Source organism: Lissotriton helveticus, chromosome 5_1 (assembly GCF_964261635.1).
Source record: "Lissotriton helveticus chromosome 5_1, aLisHel1.1, whole genome shotgun sequence".
NCBI classification, from domain to species: Eukaryota; Metazoa; Chordata; class Amphibia; order Caudata; family Salamandridae; genus Lissotriton; species Lissotriton helveticus.
In genome coordinates this window covers 1,625,057,537-1,625,075,786 of record NC_136065.1, presented here as the reverse complement: position 1 = coordinate 1,625,075,786, position 18,250 = coordinate 1,625,057,537, and the positions used below count along the sequence as shown (strand labels likewise).

General features: G+C 48.2%; 1 protein-coding gene across 1 annotated transcript in view; it reads right to left on the bottom strand.

Moving 5' to 3' along the window:
• The window catches only part of LPCAT4 (lysophosphatidylcholine acyltransferase 4), a 539,966-nt gene that overhangs the window by 268,217 nt on the left and 253,499 nt on the right, over window positions 1-18,250 (bottom strand). Inside the window, exons 4-5 of the mRNA XM_078644815.1 lie at window positions 17,349-17,461; window positions 16,582-16,642 (exon numbers count right to left, since the gene is read on the bottom strand). Coding sequence (XP_078500941.1) covers window positions 16,582-16,642; window positions 17,349-17,461 — 174 coding nt within the window. The remainder of the gene's footprint in view (window positions 1-16,581; window positions 16,643-17,348; window positions 17,462-18,250) is intronic.

Sequence of the window (18,250 nt, the reverse complement as noted above, 5' to 3'; positions counted from 1 at the left end):
GGTAAGAGTTCTGCGTAGTTATGTAATTGTTCCTGCTAAGTAGTTATATCTCGCACCCAGTCCTTGAACTTAGGCGCACGGCCTCGTCCCCATCTGCAAGCCACTTGTCGCTTCGCCAGTAAGCTGCCCAGCGCTAAATACTTCTTATGGACAGTGACTATGGTTGTGGTGAAACCCAACAGAGCTATTAATGGGGATTGGGTCAGTTGTACACCTATCATTGCAGACATAGCAGTAAATACCTCCTCCCAGAATGTTTCCACTCTCGGGCACTGCAACGCCAGATGGATAAAGTCCACTCCCTCTCTCCCGCACCTCTCACATCTGTCATCTTCTCTCAGACGGAATTTGTACAGCTTAGCCGGGGTATGGTATAGCCTATGCAGGAATTTGAAGTGGATTAGTCGTAGCCTACTACTCCCTGTGACCGCTTCTGTCTGCAAGCAACAAACCTCCCATTGGTGATTCTGCCTGCAATATTGTGTGGAGAGGCATAAATGTTTCCGGTTCGTTCAGAATCGCAGAGGTTAAAGCCTTCAGACTTTGACGTAGTCTAGTGTAGTCTAGTGTACATGAAGATATCCATGTGTGTAGGTGTGTGTTCCCCGAAAAATTGATCTTTAGTGCGGAACTGCTCTGCAATGTAGAGATCCCCCCACGTAACATATCGCAGTTTGTTCAATAGTCGCCTGCATATTCCTCCGCATATAACCAATAATAATGGGTTATTCGCTAGCGTCACCCTGGGGGAGTACATCAGAGCCACCTCAATTCTGCATGCCAACCATCTCTATGCCGCTACAGTGCAATCTACCCTGGACGGGTCCCTCTCACGTTCTTTCATCGGCGTGAAAATGTATCCCTCTGGAGGCGTCGGGGTCATGTACCCATCCTCAACTGCCAGGTGCGGCATATAGGGGGGGGGGGGATGAAACCAATAGGCGGCAAAGTGTGCCTGTGCGCAATAATAGTACTGCTCGAAATAAGGGACATCATACCCTCCATGGTGATATTGAAGCATTAGCGTGTCTAGGTTAAGCCTCTCCTGTCTACCCCCCAGATGAGTCGGACCATTTGTGTCCTAATTGTGTTGAAGAAAAATCTATCAGGGTGGTAAGGTATGTTTATAAATAAATATAGGAACTTTGGCAGTATCGTCATATTTAGAAGTGATATCCGGCCAGCCCCTGATAAGGGTAATTTTATCCATTAGTGATGCTATCTGTTACTTTGTCAATGAATTTACCATAATTGGTGCGCATTAGTACTTCCTTGTCCCTTGATATGTATATGCCTAAGTACTTGAATTCGTCTGTCTCCCACGCCAATGGGTAGTCCAACTGGTGCTGAGTCATTCGATTAGTTAACGGAAATACCGCGGACTTATTCCAGTTAATATGTATTCCAGAAATGGCCCCAAATTTAGTGATCTCACGTAACAAGGGATTAAGATTATCCTGTTTTTTTTTTTATATACAGAGTCATGTCATCCGCATATAGGGAGATAAGGAGCTGTCTAGTCGGGTAGGCCAGAGCACTGCTTTTGTGATGTTGTCGCAGTTTCGCTGCCAAGGGTTTGATTGCTAAGGCAATTAATATAGGAGATAAGCGCAGCCTTGTTTCGTGACCCTAGAGATGGAAAAGTGTTCCGATCTAGCTCCATTTATTAACACTGTGGCCTGTGGTTGGCTATACAGCAGTTAATCCCAACTCAGAAAGGAGGGCGGCATCCCCATGTATTCCAATGTCCCCACCAGGTAGTCCCATTCTACAGAATCGAACGCCTTAGTGGTGTCTAGAAGGATAGCCACCGCTGAGCAGAGAGGATCGATGTCCTGCAGTACCGCCATCAAGGTCCTAAGATTGTGGGAAGTAGCACGGTTAGGGACAAACCCCGCCTGGTCTGGCAAGACCAGCCGCTCCGTCAATAGGTTGAGTCTGGTAGCCAAGACTTTTGCTAGGATTTTAGTATCACAGTTGAGCAGTGATAGGGGACGGTATGACTCACAATTAGCCGGGGGCTTATCTGGCTTTAATAAGGAGGTGATCTGTGCCTCTCGCATGGTCTGGGGCAGTCTGCCCTCCTCTAGAGCCTCATAAAAGACTGCTTTCAATATGGGAGCCAGTGTCTGCACATATGCTTTATAGAATTCCGCTGGCAGCCCGTCCGGTTTGCATATGCATTATCGCCTCCTTGATCTCATCTACCTCCAGGTACAGGCTCAAAAATGTACGCTGGGTATCTCTCAGCCATGCCAGGGCCGTATCCTCAAAGTATTGCTGCAAATTTACGGGGGCCTCTTTGGGAGGTGTATAGCTTTTTATAGTAATTAGCAAATGTTTGCAACTGGTCCGGTAGATTCCTATGCATTGTACCCTGCTCATCTTGAATTTCCGCAATATAGTTAGCGAATTTGGGCATTCGAACTGCATTCGCCAAAGCCCTCACTGGTCGATCTCCTTCTCCATAAACCCGTGCCGTGTGATGCTTCCCCTGGAATCTGCATTCCCGGTCAGCAGTAGTCTCATATTCTGACACTTTGTTACGTAGATCCGCTTTCAGCCCAGCATTCCCTGCGTCGGATGCTATCCTTCTTTCAAGATCCTTAATGTCCCCTTCCAGTTTATTTAAATCTCTACGCAGGTCCCTAAGGATACCTCCCCCTTTGGAGATGCTCCAGCCCCTAACTGTGACCTTGAATGCCTCCCACGCTGTTAGGCTCGAAACCGAGTTCACGTTTCGTTCAAAGAAGTCTTGGATATCGTGCTCTATCTCTGTTCTGAAGACAGGATCATGTAGGTGCAGAGGGTTGAGCTGCCATCCCATATACGGGGATTGGGTAACCGGGGCTCGAAGTGTGGCTACCACAGGTGAGTGATCGGAGTATGTCCGGGCCAGGTGTGTCGCTTTATCTAGCCAGTGTGCCATGCCAATAGAAACGAACAGATAATGCAATCTAGCCCAAGACCCATGTACAGCAGAGTGGTGCGTTCCTTCTTGCACTTCAGGGTGTTTATACCTCCATACGTCTAGTAAGTGGCTGGAATCTATTAAATCTTTCAACGTACGCTGCATAGTTGTGTAATGCATGGGGGCGACCTGGGATCGGTCTAGCTGCGGGTTCACCACTGTATTAAAATCGCCCCCCCCAGATGATATATGTAGTGCCTACAAGGTTGAATTTTACTCCACAACTGGAGCATTGCATGCTCATCATCTGTGTTGGGGCCGCAGTAACTAGCAAAGGTTACATCGTTCGAGTTCAATTTTCCCCAAATTAAACAGTACCTCCCGTCAAGACCAATATCTGACCCCCACAGCTGAAAGCGTGCTCCCCACTCGATAAGGATGGCTACTCCTCTGGAGTATCCCGAGTACAACGCCAAGCACCTATGGGATGCCCATTTCGCTGCAAACTGAGGGGTAGCTCTAGGGTCTAAATGTGTTTCTTGCAACAGGGCCACCCCGATGTGAAGTCTATCTAGGTACCCCAGGACCAGTCTCTTTTTGCTGAGATTGAGTCCACTTCCATTCCAAGATATTACATTAATCTTATCCGTGTCTCTCACAGTGTCTGCCATTTCCATTGTGTTTGGCTATGTCTTGTACTTCTATGCCATTTCGAGTCTTTAAGCATGTATAAACCAATACTCTCCCGCCAAAACGCCCCAACCCCCATCCACTTCGGCTTCCCCAACTTGCCAAGCATGTACCCCTTCCCCCAACAAACTACCAATAACAACCGATTAGCTAGTTGCCCTGACTAGAGGAAGATAGGGGGCTCACCCACGTATGAGAGTCAATAGGGGTCCACTACATGCCCACTCCCCTCCTTGATTTCACCCACCCACTGCCTTGACCAAACCGGTGGGCAGCTTCCGTGGGACGGAGGGAGTGTCCGGGCGGGACAAATTGCTCAAACATTATTAAGTATAATACATCACCAGCTCGGAGTCGCTCAAGTTAGAGTGTCAATCATATCAGTCCCGCAAGCAGCAAGTGTATACCGTCCCTTCATTCTGGGCTCGACGTCGGAGACTGGGATCTCCCTGGATGTGCTGTTTATGACCGAGACGTGGTTACAAGATGTGGATACCGCGATACTAAATCTTGCTCTCCCCCCTGAGTATACCATAGCTACTCTCAATCGCGGAGCGCATGGGGGTGGAATTGCTATGGCATTGAAACGTTGCTTTTCTTTTGAATGGAAAGAATTAAAAATTCCAGGATGTGAATGTGCCCGGTTTAGAATCTCCATCTCCCACTGTTTTAGCCTCACAGGACTCTTAATATATCGGCCTCCGGGCTGCGATGCCGCCTTTAGGGCCGCTCTCCCGGATGTCATCAGTTCCGAGGCTCTTGGCTGTGCTAATTTCAATGTGCTAGGCGATCTCAACCTGCACTTTGATTGCACACTTCTACCCTCCATCCGAAGCTGTTTAGCTGACATGGAAGCCTTACAGCTTTCGCAGAGGGTACCGTCCTCCACGCATCAGGGTGGACATTTATTGGACCCACTGTTCTCTAACTTAGAGGACATAATTATAGGCCCACCCATCCAGTTAATCTGGACGGACCACATGTTGGTGAAGGCTGTTATTCCTATGTCAGACCCTCTCCCTGTATCGCAGAATAAATCTACCCTTATACGCCAGTGGTACAAGTTAAAGTTAGAAGATTTTTATCTTCTACTGGAAAAGTCACCTCTGCCTTCTTTTTCTGAGGTTAACTCTGGCTATGATTTATTCTGCAATTGGATCTCCTCGGCCTTGGACTTGCTAATTCCCCTGGTTCGATCGAACTGTCGGACTAAAAATCATAGTCCCTGGTGTGATGAGACTCTAGCGTCTCTCAAGAGAGATTGTAGGAAAGCAGAAAGGCGATGGAGGAAAACTTATGACTCCGCGCTCAAGACCTGTTACCTTACTCTAACCAAGGCATACCATAGAGCGATTTGTCGAGCCCGGGCCACATTTTATGCAGAGGAGTTTCGGAATAGCTCTAATCCCTCTAAATTGATTTTCAAGGTCCTTAAGGACCTCATGACGAAGAGGGCCTCCGCAGCTGAAATCTGCACTAACTCCCACTGCGAAAGTTTGGCTGCCTTTTTTATTCAAAAGGTTCAGGCAATCTACCGCTCTTTTTCTATGGGGATGCAAAAGTCGGCCTCAGATGGCTGCCCGAGGGTTGACGATGTAACTCTGGACCTGCTGGCTCCCCTCTCTGAGGAGGGGTTTGAGTTACTGAGCCAAAAAATTAAATCTGGCTCCCCAATGGACCCGCTTAAGCCGGTCCAGTTCAAGAGCATGCAGGCCTTATGTCGCACACCTATGCTAGCCCTTATCAACCTATCTTTGTCATCAGGAACTGTGCCCACTAGTTGGAAGCATGCGGTAGTAACACCTATTCTAAAAAAGCCTTCTTTAGACCCGGTCAAACCAGAGAACTACCGCCCCATCTCACTGCTGCCGTGGGCCGCTAAAGTCACCGAGGCCCACGTGAATGGGATCCTGGCTGACCATCTTGCCAAAGCTAATATCTTGGATCCCACCCAAAACGGATTTCGCGCAGGTCACAGCACGGAGACTGCCTTGTTGTTTATGACCGAACATCTGCGTTCCGTGTTGGATAGCGGACGAGCGGCGGCACTCTTGTTGTTAGACTTGAGTGCCGCGTTCGATACTGTATCCCACGAGATCCTGTTACGGCGGTTAGAGGAAGTGGGCGTTAGGGGATCCGCTCTTCGCTGGTTCCATTCATTCCTCTCAGATAGATCTTTCCAGGTTGCTATCCCCCCTGGGAAATCCACCTCCTACCCGCTCACACTGGGGGTCCCACAGGGATAATCGTTGAGCCCCACTTTATTTAATATCTACGTTAGACCGCTGGCTGATGTAGTCAAACGCTGGGGCCTGACAATGGTCTCCTATGCGGATGACACACAGCTGGCGGTCACGTTAAGTGGGGACTCAGCCGGGGAGGCCCTCAAGTTCTGTGAGGGGCTTCGTGCGGTAGCCAATTGGATGAATCAGAACTGTCTCCAATTGAACACTATGAAAACAGAGGTCATGGTGTTTGGTAAGCAACCTGGATGGTGGAATGACCTCTGGTGGCCTCCTGAGCTTGGAATGATCCCAACTCCTGCTACAGAGATAAAGAACCTTGGAGTCTGGCTGGATCCCTCCTTGAGCTTTATTTGCCATACTGAGAGGGTAGCCGCTACCTGTTTTGGTGTCATTAGAGGCATCAGGCCGGTATTGAAATTTTTTGATGCCCCCACCAGACAGCTCGTGGTTCAGGCCTCAGTGCTATCTAGGATAGACTACGCCAGTGCTCTGCTAGCAGGGACCAACCAGGCGGAACTAAAAAGGCTGCAGCGAGTACAAAACGCCGCGGCAAGAGCGGTGGTTGGCCTGCCTAGGAGATGTTCGGTCTCAAGAACATTGCAGGCGCTCCACTGGCTTCCTGTAGCCAGGAGGATCGAGTTCAAGGTGCTTTGCCTGGCTTTTAACATTTTAAAAGGTATAGCCCCACCCATACTGGTGAATCTTCTGACCCCATATGTTCCTTCCCGACCCTTGAGATCGATGGGTCAGAATCTGTCTGTGGTCCCACGTTTTTTGCTGAGTAGGACTGGCGGCCGCTTTTTCCGAGTGGTAGCCGCAAAACTCTGGAATTCCCTCCCTGCGGAAATTCGAGCACTGGAAGATCTTCTCCAGTTCAGACGTGCGATTAAAACAGTACTTTTTAATAAAAACATCTGATTTGGCAGCTATATGCAATGTTGTGTTTACCTTTCTGGGCGCCAGGACGCCCCTTTGCTGGGGCAGCTGTGCGCGGTATAAAAGTAATTAACATAACATAACATCTGGAGCGTCGTCGTGCTTCCGCTTCTCTGGACTCCGCTTGGCAGGACCGCCAGAGATAATCTTCAGCCTGTTGAGGAGTCGTGAAGAAATTTTGTTTTCCGAGGTGGGTTATCTTTAACTTTGCAAGATACATCATGGCATACGGTATGGCCTGCGTCTGGAGCTTGTTTTTCACAACTGGGAATTTGCGTCGGGCTTCTTGGACGGCCTGCGTAGTCGGGAAAGAACGCCAGTGTGGTGTTCTCATAGCATACTTTCCACTTCTCCCGGGCCAGACGCAACACTGCGTCCCAGTCCCGGTAATTCAGGAAGTGCATTATGATCGGCCGTGGCGGCGCTCCCGGTAGTGGACGCGCCGCTAGTGATCTGTGGGCACGCTCTATCGTCCGGTGTGCTGAGAAGGAGTCCCTCCCAAAAAGATCTATGATGAATTTCTCCATGAAGTACTCCAGTCGGCCTGTGTTGGTGCAGATCCAAGAACTCTGACGTTGTTCCGCCTGGAGCGGGCCTCCAAATCCTTGTCCGCAATTATTTTGAGCAGTTTGTCCATCTGGAGTACGTGTTCCCTATTTGTCACCGCTCCATCCTCCAATTCTGATACCCTAGTTTCGGCCTCCTTGAGCCGCTGGTCATGTTGTTCCAGTTTATTCACCACAGAGTACAACCTGGCGGTCATGGTGTCCATCTTTGCATCAATGGAGGATAGGCTTTGCTTCATTCCCAGTAATAACGATTTCCAATCTTCCTCCGGGCGTTTCGGTGCTGGCAAATCCACCTGCTCTGCTGAGTGGGATCTCGGTGGCCTGCGGGAGTTGAACGATAATTTTGCTTGCTTTGCATCAGTTCGACCCATGGTGGTTGATTAGTGTTGCCTTTGGGCTAGTTATGAACTATGTCGGTCTCCGCTCACTTGTACTTGCTCGTGCCTTGTGAGGGTTTCGTATTCGAGGGGGAACCCAGGCCAGAAATAGTGCTGAAGTACGTTGGCCTGTTCGGTCCCCGCAGGCTGACCAGCCCGCTGAAAATCCGCCACTATCGTGGGCAGTGTGGAGTTCGCCGTGGGTCAGGCCCCTATGTTAGGCAGGCTTTACAGGTGCTTTCCTCTTATGCGTGATGCTACATGTGCTGCGCCAGGTATGTGGTCCATGGTCATTTGGACTGCAGTCGCCAGGTGCGGATACTAGTCTAGTACCTGCTTCCTTCTTCAGCTCGGTGCGACCCGTTCAAGCCGGGCGGCTCCGCTCAGTTCGATATGCTGCCTTCAGAAGCAGGTGGTGGTGTCTCCGCAGCGCTTCGAGCCGTTTCCACCCTCCTCTAGATTCCGTGGGCGTACAGCTCGCCTCCAGGCTAACTCCGTTCCTGTGCTCTTGCTACGATTCGCCCCTCAGTAGGATGGTTGTGCCACCTCAGGTTCGGTCCCCTGTGCCTGGGTCTCGTCAACTCGTGGGCAAGATGGCGGCTCTCCTCTTAAAGCCTTGGGGTAATGGCGGGGTATGCTGTGGTATCGGTGCATTTAGTCATTAGCTTTTTACTACCCACTGGGCTAATCGTGTGGCCCACGCCGCTTTCTCAGCCGTCTTTCGTGCGAGCTTCACCGCCGCACTTCGTCCCACAGGTTTGTGTCGGGTGCAGGGGGCCATGCGTTCCAAGTCGCAGGGCTCAGCCTCTCCTCCCTGTAGCTACGACCTGTACTTCAGCGCTCAGTTGCAGTTGTTCTGTCCTCACACCGTCGCGCCTGCAGATCCGAATGTGCGGTCCGCCTTCTCCCTGGCAAGTGTTTAGCGCACCGCCTCAGTTAGTTTGCGGTCTAGCCATCCCCAGCCTTTCCTACCAGCGGCCGCCGTCTCCACTCCAGCCCTCCACCTCAGTTTCTCGCTCCTAGTTTCGGCAGCTTTTTCCTCACTGCAACTGATCAGTTACGGCATTATTTTGGCATTGCTCCGATCACTTGTCGTTCCGCTCCTCCTGGGGATGCAAATGGGATCACTTAGACATTGTAGGATGGGTTTTATGAAAAATCTTCCGCCCGGCCGGGCGGGAGCCTTACCGGTGCGCAGCCATCGCGGTCGTGCGCCACCTAGCGCCCTCCCAGTTTTATTCATTATGACTGATGCACTTCACACAGATTTCTCACCTTATGAATTATTATCTCTCAAGCTTCAGTCTGGTCTGAAAATCTTTTCCAAGGCTAAGGCGTTTTGGCGCTGCCAAGTGGTACGAAGCAGCTCCACCCTTAACTCTGCCTCTGGGCAGGTTAGCACTGGAGAATATTAGACACCAGCCGATGTCAGTTACAGGTGTTTTTTTTTTTGTCCTATAAAGACAGATCCGGGTCTCTTAATCACTGTCTCACCTATAAAATATCTCAACATGAGTGGGTGACTAGATCAAATGTCTTCTCAGAACCTTTCTGGATTCAAGCCTTGCTGTGGATTACACGCTCTACATTTAGCCAAGCCTTCTTCTCCCGTGCTGAGTGTTCTGCTCTAGTAGCCGAATGGCCAGGTCCTCTATCCCAATTACAAACAAGTAGTGCTTGAGCGACAGCAGTGAGTCATTTTGTCTTACAGATGAAGTCGCAGATGTCCTCTTGGCGGCCAGGAAGCATATCACCAAATTCATCTATGGAGGTCACTGGGCTAAGTTCGTCGAATGTTGACAGTGCCCAGTCAGACGATATCAGCCCCTTTAAATCTTACCTGTCTGAACTCCTCCTGTTTGCGCTAACCCTTGCACAGTAGGCTATGGAGGCAGATACTGTAGAAGTTGAAGTTAAAACATTTATAAAGTGCTCATATACCGAACGGTTTCTTGGCGCTGAGGACGGACATACCGGAAAAGGCAGGAAGGGAGGCCGCCAATTGTGAGAAAGTGCGTGAAAAAAAGCTGGATCTTGAGAGCCCTGCGAAAGATTGAGTAGGAAGCAGCTGTCCTAATACTGAGGGGAAGAGCATTCCAAAAGGCAGGGGCCACGGTGGAGAACCTCATGCCGCCATGTTTTTTTCTCCTAAATCGGGGGACGCACAAGAGAAGCTTGGAGGAGGACCGCAGATCCCTGTTAGGAACATAAGCTGTGATTTTTGAAGCTAGAAACGCTGGCCCGGTGCCTGCTAAGGCCTGAAAGATCAAGCATCCCATTTTGAACAAAGAGCGTTCAGAAAGAGGGAGCCAATGTAGGGATTTTAGCAAAGGAGTGGCGTGATGATGCTTGGGCAGTTTAAAGATTAGACGAGCAGCCTGATTCTGTATCGGTTGGAGACGGCGCAGCTCGTATGCGGGAGCCCCAGCACATATCGCATTGCCGTAGTCCAGGCGCGATACAATCATAGCTAGTAGGATGATTTTCAGAGCTGCAGTGGAGAAGAAGCAAGAGATCTTGCGTATGACACGGAGCTTGAGGAAACAGGATGATACCACAGCGCTAATTTGAGAGTGCATAGAGAGATCAGAGCTGACTCTTATCCCAAGAGTTTTAACGGAGGTAGAGGGAGGGGCAGAGGGGCCCAAGGAGGGGGGCCAGAATGTAGAGGACCAGGGGCTGGAGTTGCCATCCGTGAGTACTAGCTCGGTCTTATCGGGGTTCAGTTTAAGATGATTAAAATTCACCCAGTCCCAGATAAAGAGCATTGTGGATTGAACGTTAAGAGCAGAAGCAGAAGAGGAGTAGAGATTAAAGATGAGTTGGAGGTCCTCGGCGTAATTGAACACTGTGACGTCCAGTGTCTGAAGAGCAGAGATGAGAGGAAGGATGTAGAGATTAAAGAGTAAAGGAGAAAGAGACGATCCCTGGGGAACACCACAGGGGACCGGACGAGGAGGGGCAGAGAAACCAGCCAACTGGACCGCCTGGTGGCGGTTTTCTAGGAATGAGGTGACCCATGCCAAGGCGGTTCCCCGAATGCCCGCGCCCCTGACACGATCGAGCAAGATGGTATAGTCGACCGTGTCAAAGGCAGTGGACAATTCCAGGAGAACCAGGGCCTGAGGGGAATTGATGTCGGCACCACCTCTAAGCTCATCCAGTACAGAGAGAACAACAGACTCTGTAGAATGAGCTGGACGAAAGCCCGCCTGGTGAGATTCTAAGAAATGGGTTTCCTCAAAAAAGGAACTAAGACAGGTGGTGACGTGGCTCTCCAAGATCTTTCCCCAAAAAGGGAGCAGAGAGATGGGGTGGAAGTTAGAAAGAGAAGAGGGGTCTGCTCCAACCTTCTTAAGGATGGGAATAATTTTCCCGACTTGAAGTTAGGGACCGTCCCCTGTGTGAGAGAGTCGTTGAGAAGGGTTAACGGGGGTTCAGGGCAAGCTGAGAAGATCTCTCTGTAATGGGCTAGCTGGTGGCTCCATCTAACATCATAAGTTTGCCTCATTTACCTCAGACTGTTACTCTTCAATTTTTTCTCCCTCCACTTCCACCCGACTGGACCCCAGATGTGCAGTGTCTTATTTCATTGGCCATATTAGTTAGGACAGAGTGGATGTATAGCTCCCTGTGTTTTATTGTAGCTACGAAGGACAAAGCGGTGACCAACCACACCATTTCACACAGGATTATCCTTTATATCAAGCTCTGCTAGGCCTTTGCCATGAAGTAATCTCCTACTAATATTCACTCGCAAATTAACATTCAGGAGTTACAGGACCCGAGTAGGTGCATGCCCATGCATGCCTTCTCACGAATATGTGATGGGAGGGCGGCCCATCCCAAATGTCCGGGGACTTGGTGTAGTAGGAACCTCATGCTTCACTAAAATACCAAGGAGTTCCCAGCCACTGAAAGTACCAAGTCTTAGGTGACATGAAGGGTAATGAGGAAAGAATGATGGTGTGTTCTACAGGAGGATTAGGCAACACAAAAGGGGGTATGTCTAAATTTAGAAAATAAAAATAAGACCAGAATGGTCCTAATGAAAGCAGAAAGACCATCTATGGCTAAGGCACAGGTGAAACATGTTGACCTGTTGATGAAGGAACCATTGAGAGTCAATTTTTGTCTACGCTTTTGCGGCTTTTAACCTGCCTAGAGTTCCTCATTAGTAATAGAAATAAGGTTATTAAGTTGTACACCTTGGGATATTTCAGCTGTTTAGGGATCCACACCTAGAATATAGATGAAAGCAATTCCCCCAAGAGTGAGGTAGAGTTAATCAGTCTCGCACTACTGTGTTAAGGACTCCATGATGAACCATGTGACATACAGATATGTAGGTGAGTTCTTTTCCAAAAACAAACACCCCCCTCATAGAAGTTCCAGAAAAATTTAAATTCCACACCTGGACCTGGTTTTACGAAAACACTAAGTTATACTGGCACCTATTTTGTGAGGGAAACCCATAAAATATTTTTAGGTCGAGCCTAGCGGCAGCTCGCATGCGATGCTTGCTCTACGAGGCATGCTGTATTAGGGTATGCACTGGAAGCCCCGCCCACTCTCCACCCATATTTCTTATTTGCTTGTGTCTTTGTCCTTCGCGAATGCTGGCTTCTGATTCGTACATGGCTTTTAGTTTCTCCTTGGTAGCTCCTTGCCTCCATTTGTTACCTCCCATGAGGACTGGCCCTTTCACTTCTGTTGTTACTGCTTAGCCTGACAAACTGCCTTCTCATCTTCTCTGTGACATAAGTTCTGCATTTGCTGTCAGTTAGGTAGGTGTGTATGTGTGTTTAGTGGGAGAGGTTGTGCCTTCATACGCATGCAATTTTACTATTGATATTACATTTGAAAAGCACAACTCTCCTGTCACACGCGCAACAGAACAGTAAGTTTACACTCTGCCCTGCCAGCACTCTTCAATGAGAACCGACTGGGGGAGTGAATTTCCATGCCCAAGAAAAGGCTAGAGCTCTCCTAAAATATCAGGGACTGGTTCTACCCCATTGCTCTGATTGACTGTGCTGGTGAAGAGAGACTACGTTTTTTTTATCGCATTATCAGTCTGCTGACCAATCCATCTCTCCCCAACCCCCACATCATCTGTACATGTCTGACTCTTGACAGCTAACCACAATGGATCAGTATATTGTGACGGTGAACAAAAGTTCAATTTTTAAAAAAAAATATATCTGTATTCATTTTTGAAGATAAGACAATTTGAAAGTACATTGTAGAGCAATACACTTAAAACAAATCACACTGACCCACAGCATGACATTCACTCGGGTGAAGAAGGGCGACGAGTATACAGCAGCTTAGAAAGCAGTACTGTCTACCATATGCCCCTGTTCTTCCTTCATGAGGGGGCTATGTTACATTTAGAAGTTGCACACTGGTAAGGAGACACAGGAAGTGTGCAAGTATAACTATTTTATTTAGGAACAAGTTACCAATATAAGATCTCCACCAGGTGCTATAGATAACACAAGCACTTGCAATCCTACAGGTCTCGCAATTGCGAGGTGTTGAGCTATTGGCATTGTAGATAACAATGCCTTTTATTTATGTGTTTAGAAAACCTGCAATTATAAAAGGCATTGTCATTTCCAATACCAATAGGTCAAAGTTTCTAAAATGCAAGACCTATTGCATTGCAGATGCTTGATGATGTAGGGAGCAGCCGCCCGACAGCTCTAGTATATAAAATGGCAGCGTCCACTGAGCACTGGATCCTGCCTGTGAGGAGGAAGGTCGGAGTAGCCCAGCGACCAACAGCGGGTGCGCGGCTGTCCTTGTGTGCCCCGCTCACATCTAGAAACAGCAAGCAACCTGGACTGGACCCCCCTAACCAGCCTTGCAGTACCAGTTTGCAGAGAGGGTCGGGAGTCCCAATAGCTGAGAGTCCAAAGCTAGTGGCAAGATGACAGACCGGGACAGAAGTTACAACACGCCAGTGAGGGTGGTGACAGGCAAACAGCCAGCGGATTGAGGGGGAGTCACCTATCCTACCTAGGGAGACCTGTACCGGCCCGAACCTTACAGCAGTACTTCAGGCGGGACTGGTGCCTTGTGCAGGCGGCGCAAGAAACACAGGCAGCACCATCTCCGCTCACCGCGGCAGTGTTCCTTGGCATCAGTGACCATGAAGGCCATGCATGACTACCCACAGTGGCGCATTATCACAAGTGCATGCGGAGTGACTGCCACGTTTGCACTGGCCATCGCCGGAGTAGTACTGAGTCCCCTTTCAGTGGGCTGTGAGGTGGGTGCAAATGAAGTTATCTTTACTAAATCCCGGCCCAGCACAGACTAGCAGACCCCAATCCAGTTGAGGAGTTGTTGCGCTTGTGCTACATTTGCGGTTTGGGTGTAGTGCGTTTTACACCCACAAGTGCACCTGCCATGATGCCTTAAAGTTCAAGTAGAAACTCCCTACGTTAGTAGCCCTCCTGGAACCAAGGAACCAGGGTGCCACTGGAGACTGACACTCAGTATCCTTCTTGTAGAACACCTCCTACATTGCAGGTAGACTGCCTGCTGCTATGATGACTCTTTGGGGCAAGAGAGATATCTCCATTAAGGAAATGCTATTCAAATCTGCCACTAGACGTGTGGCGCAGACTCGAGACCCGCATCCCTTTGTGACCCCTTTCTGCTGTCTCGCAGGAAAGCCACACAGATGACACCAAATTTACATGTGGGTTTATGGAAAATCTTCCTCATGCTGCGTGACAACAGAGCAGCCCTTAAGCATGAAGTAGCCCAGGAAACCAAGGCGGTCTGAAGTGAGATGGGAGATACAGGTCAACGGATAGACTCCTTGGAGGAACAGAGTCCAATGGCAGAACTTGCACCAAATAGAGCACCCCAGACTCCAAAATGCCACTGTTCTCTTGAGGTGGGACAGAGACTGTGGGTCGTATTTATTACTCCATAATTCATGTGAGAAAGACATACAAGAATGTGAGTGCCAATGAATACATACCTCCACCACCAGGACTAACTTCCACAACTGCATGACGAGCGTCACCGACTGGATGAAGATCAACTGCCTGAAGCTCAACACGGAAAAGATGGAAGTGCAGATTTTTGGGAACAACACCTTCCCATAGAACAATATTTGATGGCCCTTCGAACTAGGACCCACACCAACAGACCAAACCCGCACCTCTGCAGCATCACAGACAGCAAACTCATCTTAAAACACTAGATGAATGCAGTTCCCGCCGCCTGCTTCCACACCCTCCGCATGCTCTGAAAGATCTTCAGATGGCTCCCAGTCAACACCAGGAAAGAGGTCACTCAAGTCCTAGTTAACCATCCACTTGGACAATGGAAACGCGCTCTACGTAGGACTCACCACCTGATTCCTGAAGAGACTCCAGACGATACAGAACTCGGCTGACAGACTCATCCTCAATCTCCCCAAACGGAGCCACATCACCCCCACCTCAGGAATCTCACTGGCTCCCATCCAGAAAAGTTGCAAATACAAGATGGTGACACACGCCCACAAGGGACTCCACAATTAAGTACCATCATACATCAACCACCGCCTGAACTTTCACCAGCCCCCCAGACACTTGTTCCCCACCGCCTTCCCCCTTGCTCACACTTCCCGCATCCACCGACGCAACAGTGGTGGACTGCCACATCGCCAGGTCCTAGATGACCTCCCCCCGCACCTTCGAATATCATCCTCTCTCCCTGAATTCAGAAAAGGACTCAAGACCTGGCTCTTCGACTGATCACAGGAAGAACCCAGTGCCTAAATATCTTCATGGGTTAGTTATGTGATTGATATATACAACAATGGAGTATGTCTTCAGCACTTTTCAAAACTCACATTTCAGTGGTTCCAGTGCTCCTTCCTGTGGATCAGAAGGAGACGTGGATAAAAGCACAGGTTACTATGATTCACTCCTTACATATACAGATTATACTTCTGGGCTCAAGAAAGCAGCCTGTAATAGAGGGCTGCAAAGCACAGGCATAAAGAGCTGCGTTTACAATTATATCTAAAGGTGAACCAAACATGAGCGTGGAATATGAAGACCACCTAGCCTTCATGTAGTGGCGATGGTTGAAGCACAACCAAGGAAGCAGGAATTGTGCAATACCTTTTTTATCTGCTGCTGTTAAACACTGAACAGTTGGTACTCTATATGGCCATCGGTGGCCTAGCACTGCAGATTCCAGAAGACGAGGCCGAAACCTCACATGCCAGCTGAAGCCCTAGCTGCACTAAGCAAATGCATGAAGAGGGGGGGATGGTGGCAAGTTATTTGAAATATGCTGACAACAGTGCTTGTATTGAAATGTAGAACAAGTTTGTGGAATATTTTGGTCTCTGGCAATGAGAATGGTTGAAGTGCATTGTTGCTTTACATGCCCGAGAAATGTCGATCTGACACTGATTTACGAACCAGAGCTATAAGGATTCTTATAAGGCTGGTGCTTTACACTTAGGGCGAAGGGGTTTGAGGCAAGACAGTGGTGGTTTACACAAATCCACATTGCACTTTCTCGTTGCTTGCATTCATACGCAAATTGATACTGCCATGGCAATGTTTGCTTTCCAAACTAGGATAACGTGGAACCTGGCATCATATCAGTACCGACACAATTTGGAGGTCAACAGCAGAAGTAAAATGTAAGTATGTGAATAAATGTGCCATACTGACCATCCTCATTGTACTCTCTGGTAAACACGGTATACTCTTGGTCCATCTTATGCAGCTGATAATATTTTTCTATTTTCAAAAAAGGACCACAAATGCTACCTATTTATTTCCCTCCAGAGCAATGGGCTTTCTTAGGTGCAGTTACAGACGCACCTGGTTTAAACTTGAGCAGAACTTGTCCATTGGAAGTGGTACCCTCTGGGAAAAACAGGACCTGTGGAAAAGAAGGAGCGACAAACAAGTTGTGATCATTAGTGAACATGGGTAATTGGGCAACAAAAAAAAGAACAAGAAAAGAAAAGAAACAATGGCACATTTTTCTAACCAGACTAATGCATATGAGACCAGTTCACTGACCAACAATCCATTCAAACAAGAAACTAGGACTTTGGGGGGAGGGGGACAACCTCCTCGTAATTTGGCAACTTTTTGGGACTATGTAAGTAAACCTCACAGCTAAAATAGTTTTGTAACAAGCTCAACATGCTTAAATCACACCCTGCTTACCCGGGGCAATCAAAACCAGAGGCTCTGGCCATTCAGAACGATGGTAGACTGCAAGAAAATTCACTTTTTAGGGATCTCACTGCACGCCTTCACCCAATCTCACAAGGTAGTCGCCACCTTGCAAGGCAATGGCAGAATTTAAAGGGGTCTTTGCCCAAACATCTCACAGCTCACCTTCGAGCTTTCAGTGTGAAGGTTGCTGCACTGAAAGATAATGGCAAACTCCAAGTGAGATGAGTTGTGAAAGCTCGCCTCTGGCCCAATGTCCCTTGTGCAGGTTCCTGGCAGCTCGGGTAGAGGCTTTGGGTACTCTGGACAACAGCCCACATCTAAAATCACTTCTGAAGGTCAGTCAAGCAAAGCAATGGCAGACTGTAGTGTGCCGAGTCCTAACCGATTCCATGATACTATACCTGGGGCCATCTCCCATTGGACGTAGCTCTCCTTTTCACCTCTTCCACCACTTTCTTCCGTGAAGCTGGGTCGTGCCGCGAGACCAAAATAGACTGGTTAAAGCGGAGCAGGGCTGCAGGAAAGGAAGCACCGAGGGCAACTTTTAATCATTTTGGACAGGCAGATTTATCTTGTCATAGGTTTGAATATTTCCAGTCACAGAACCAATCACCACTACCTAGGCAAAGCCACCACAAAACTTGCTCATATAAGCACATGTCCCAAGCATATGCGTGTTCAACTACCTTATAATAATCAATCAATGTCCTTCTGTCTTATAAGTAAAAATATTTTGGGACAGGATTAATTATATTGCTCCTTATATAAAGCGTTACTTCTACCAAACAATAGCATAAAACCTTAACATAGTAGTGAATTAAATATGCCAAAATAACCTCCATAATAATTCAGAGATGAGCATGTTTGATATTTACTGCCCTTGCAGCTTTATTACCTCACATCCCCAAAAATGGAAGTCTACAGTTCTTGACCATCTTTAAACGATCCCAGTTTATCTGAGACAAATTGACACTGCATATAGAAAAGTGGGAGTTCGGCAACTACAGGGTCAGGTATTTGTGAGAACTCAAATTCTGGGGCCTCAGATATTAACAGAATCCTTGAAGAGTAGCATAAGACCAGAAGAAAGAAACATCCCAACTCAGGTTCCTTATCAGATTTGAATCTATTTTTTGTATTAAACAATTAATAATTTAATGATTTGAACTCTTAAGCTCATTTGACAGAGCGCTTACAATAAATTACACAAGATGAAAAGAAAATGCAAGAAAGAATAGGTAGAGCAAAGAGAAAATGAAACAATACCATGTTTAGAGAAAAATTCAACAGTAGTAATCGAGGA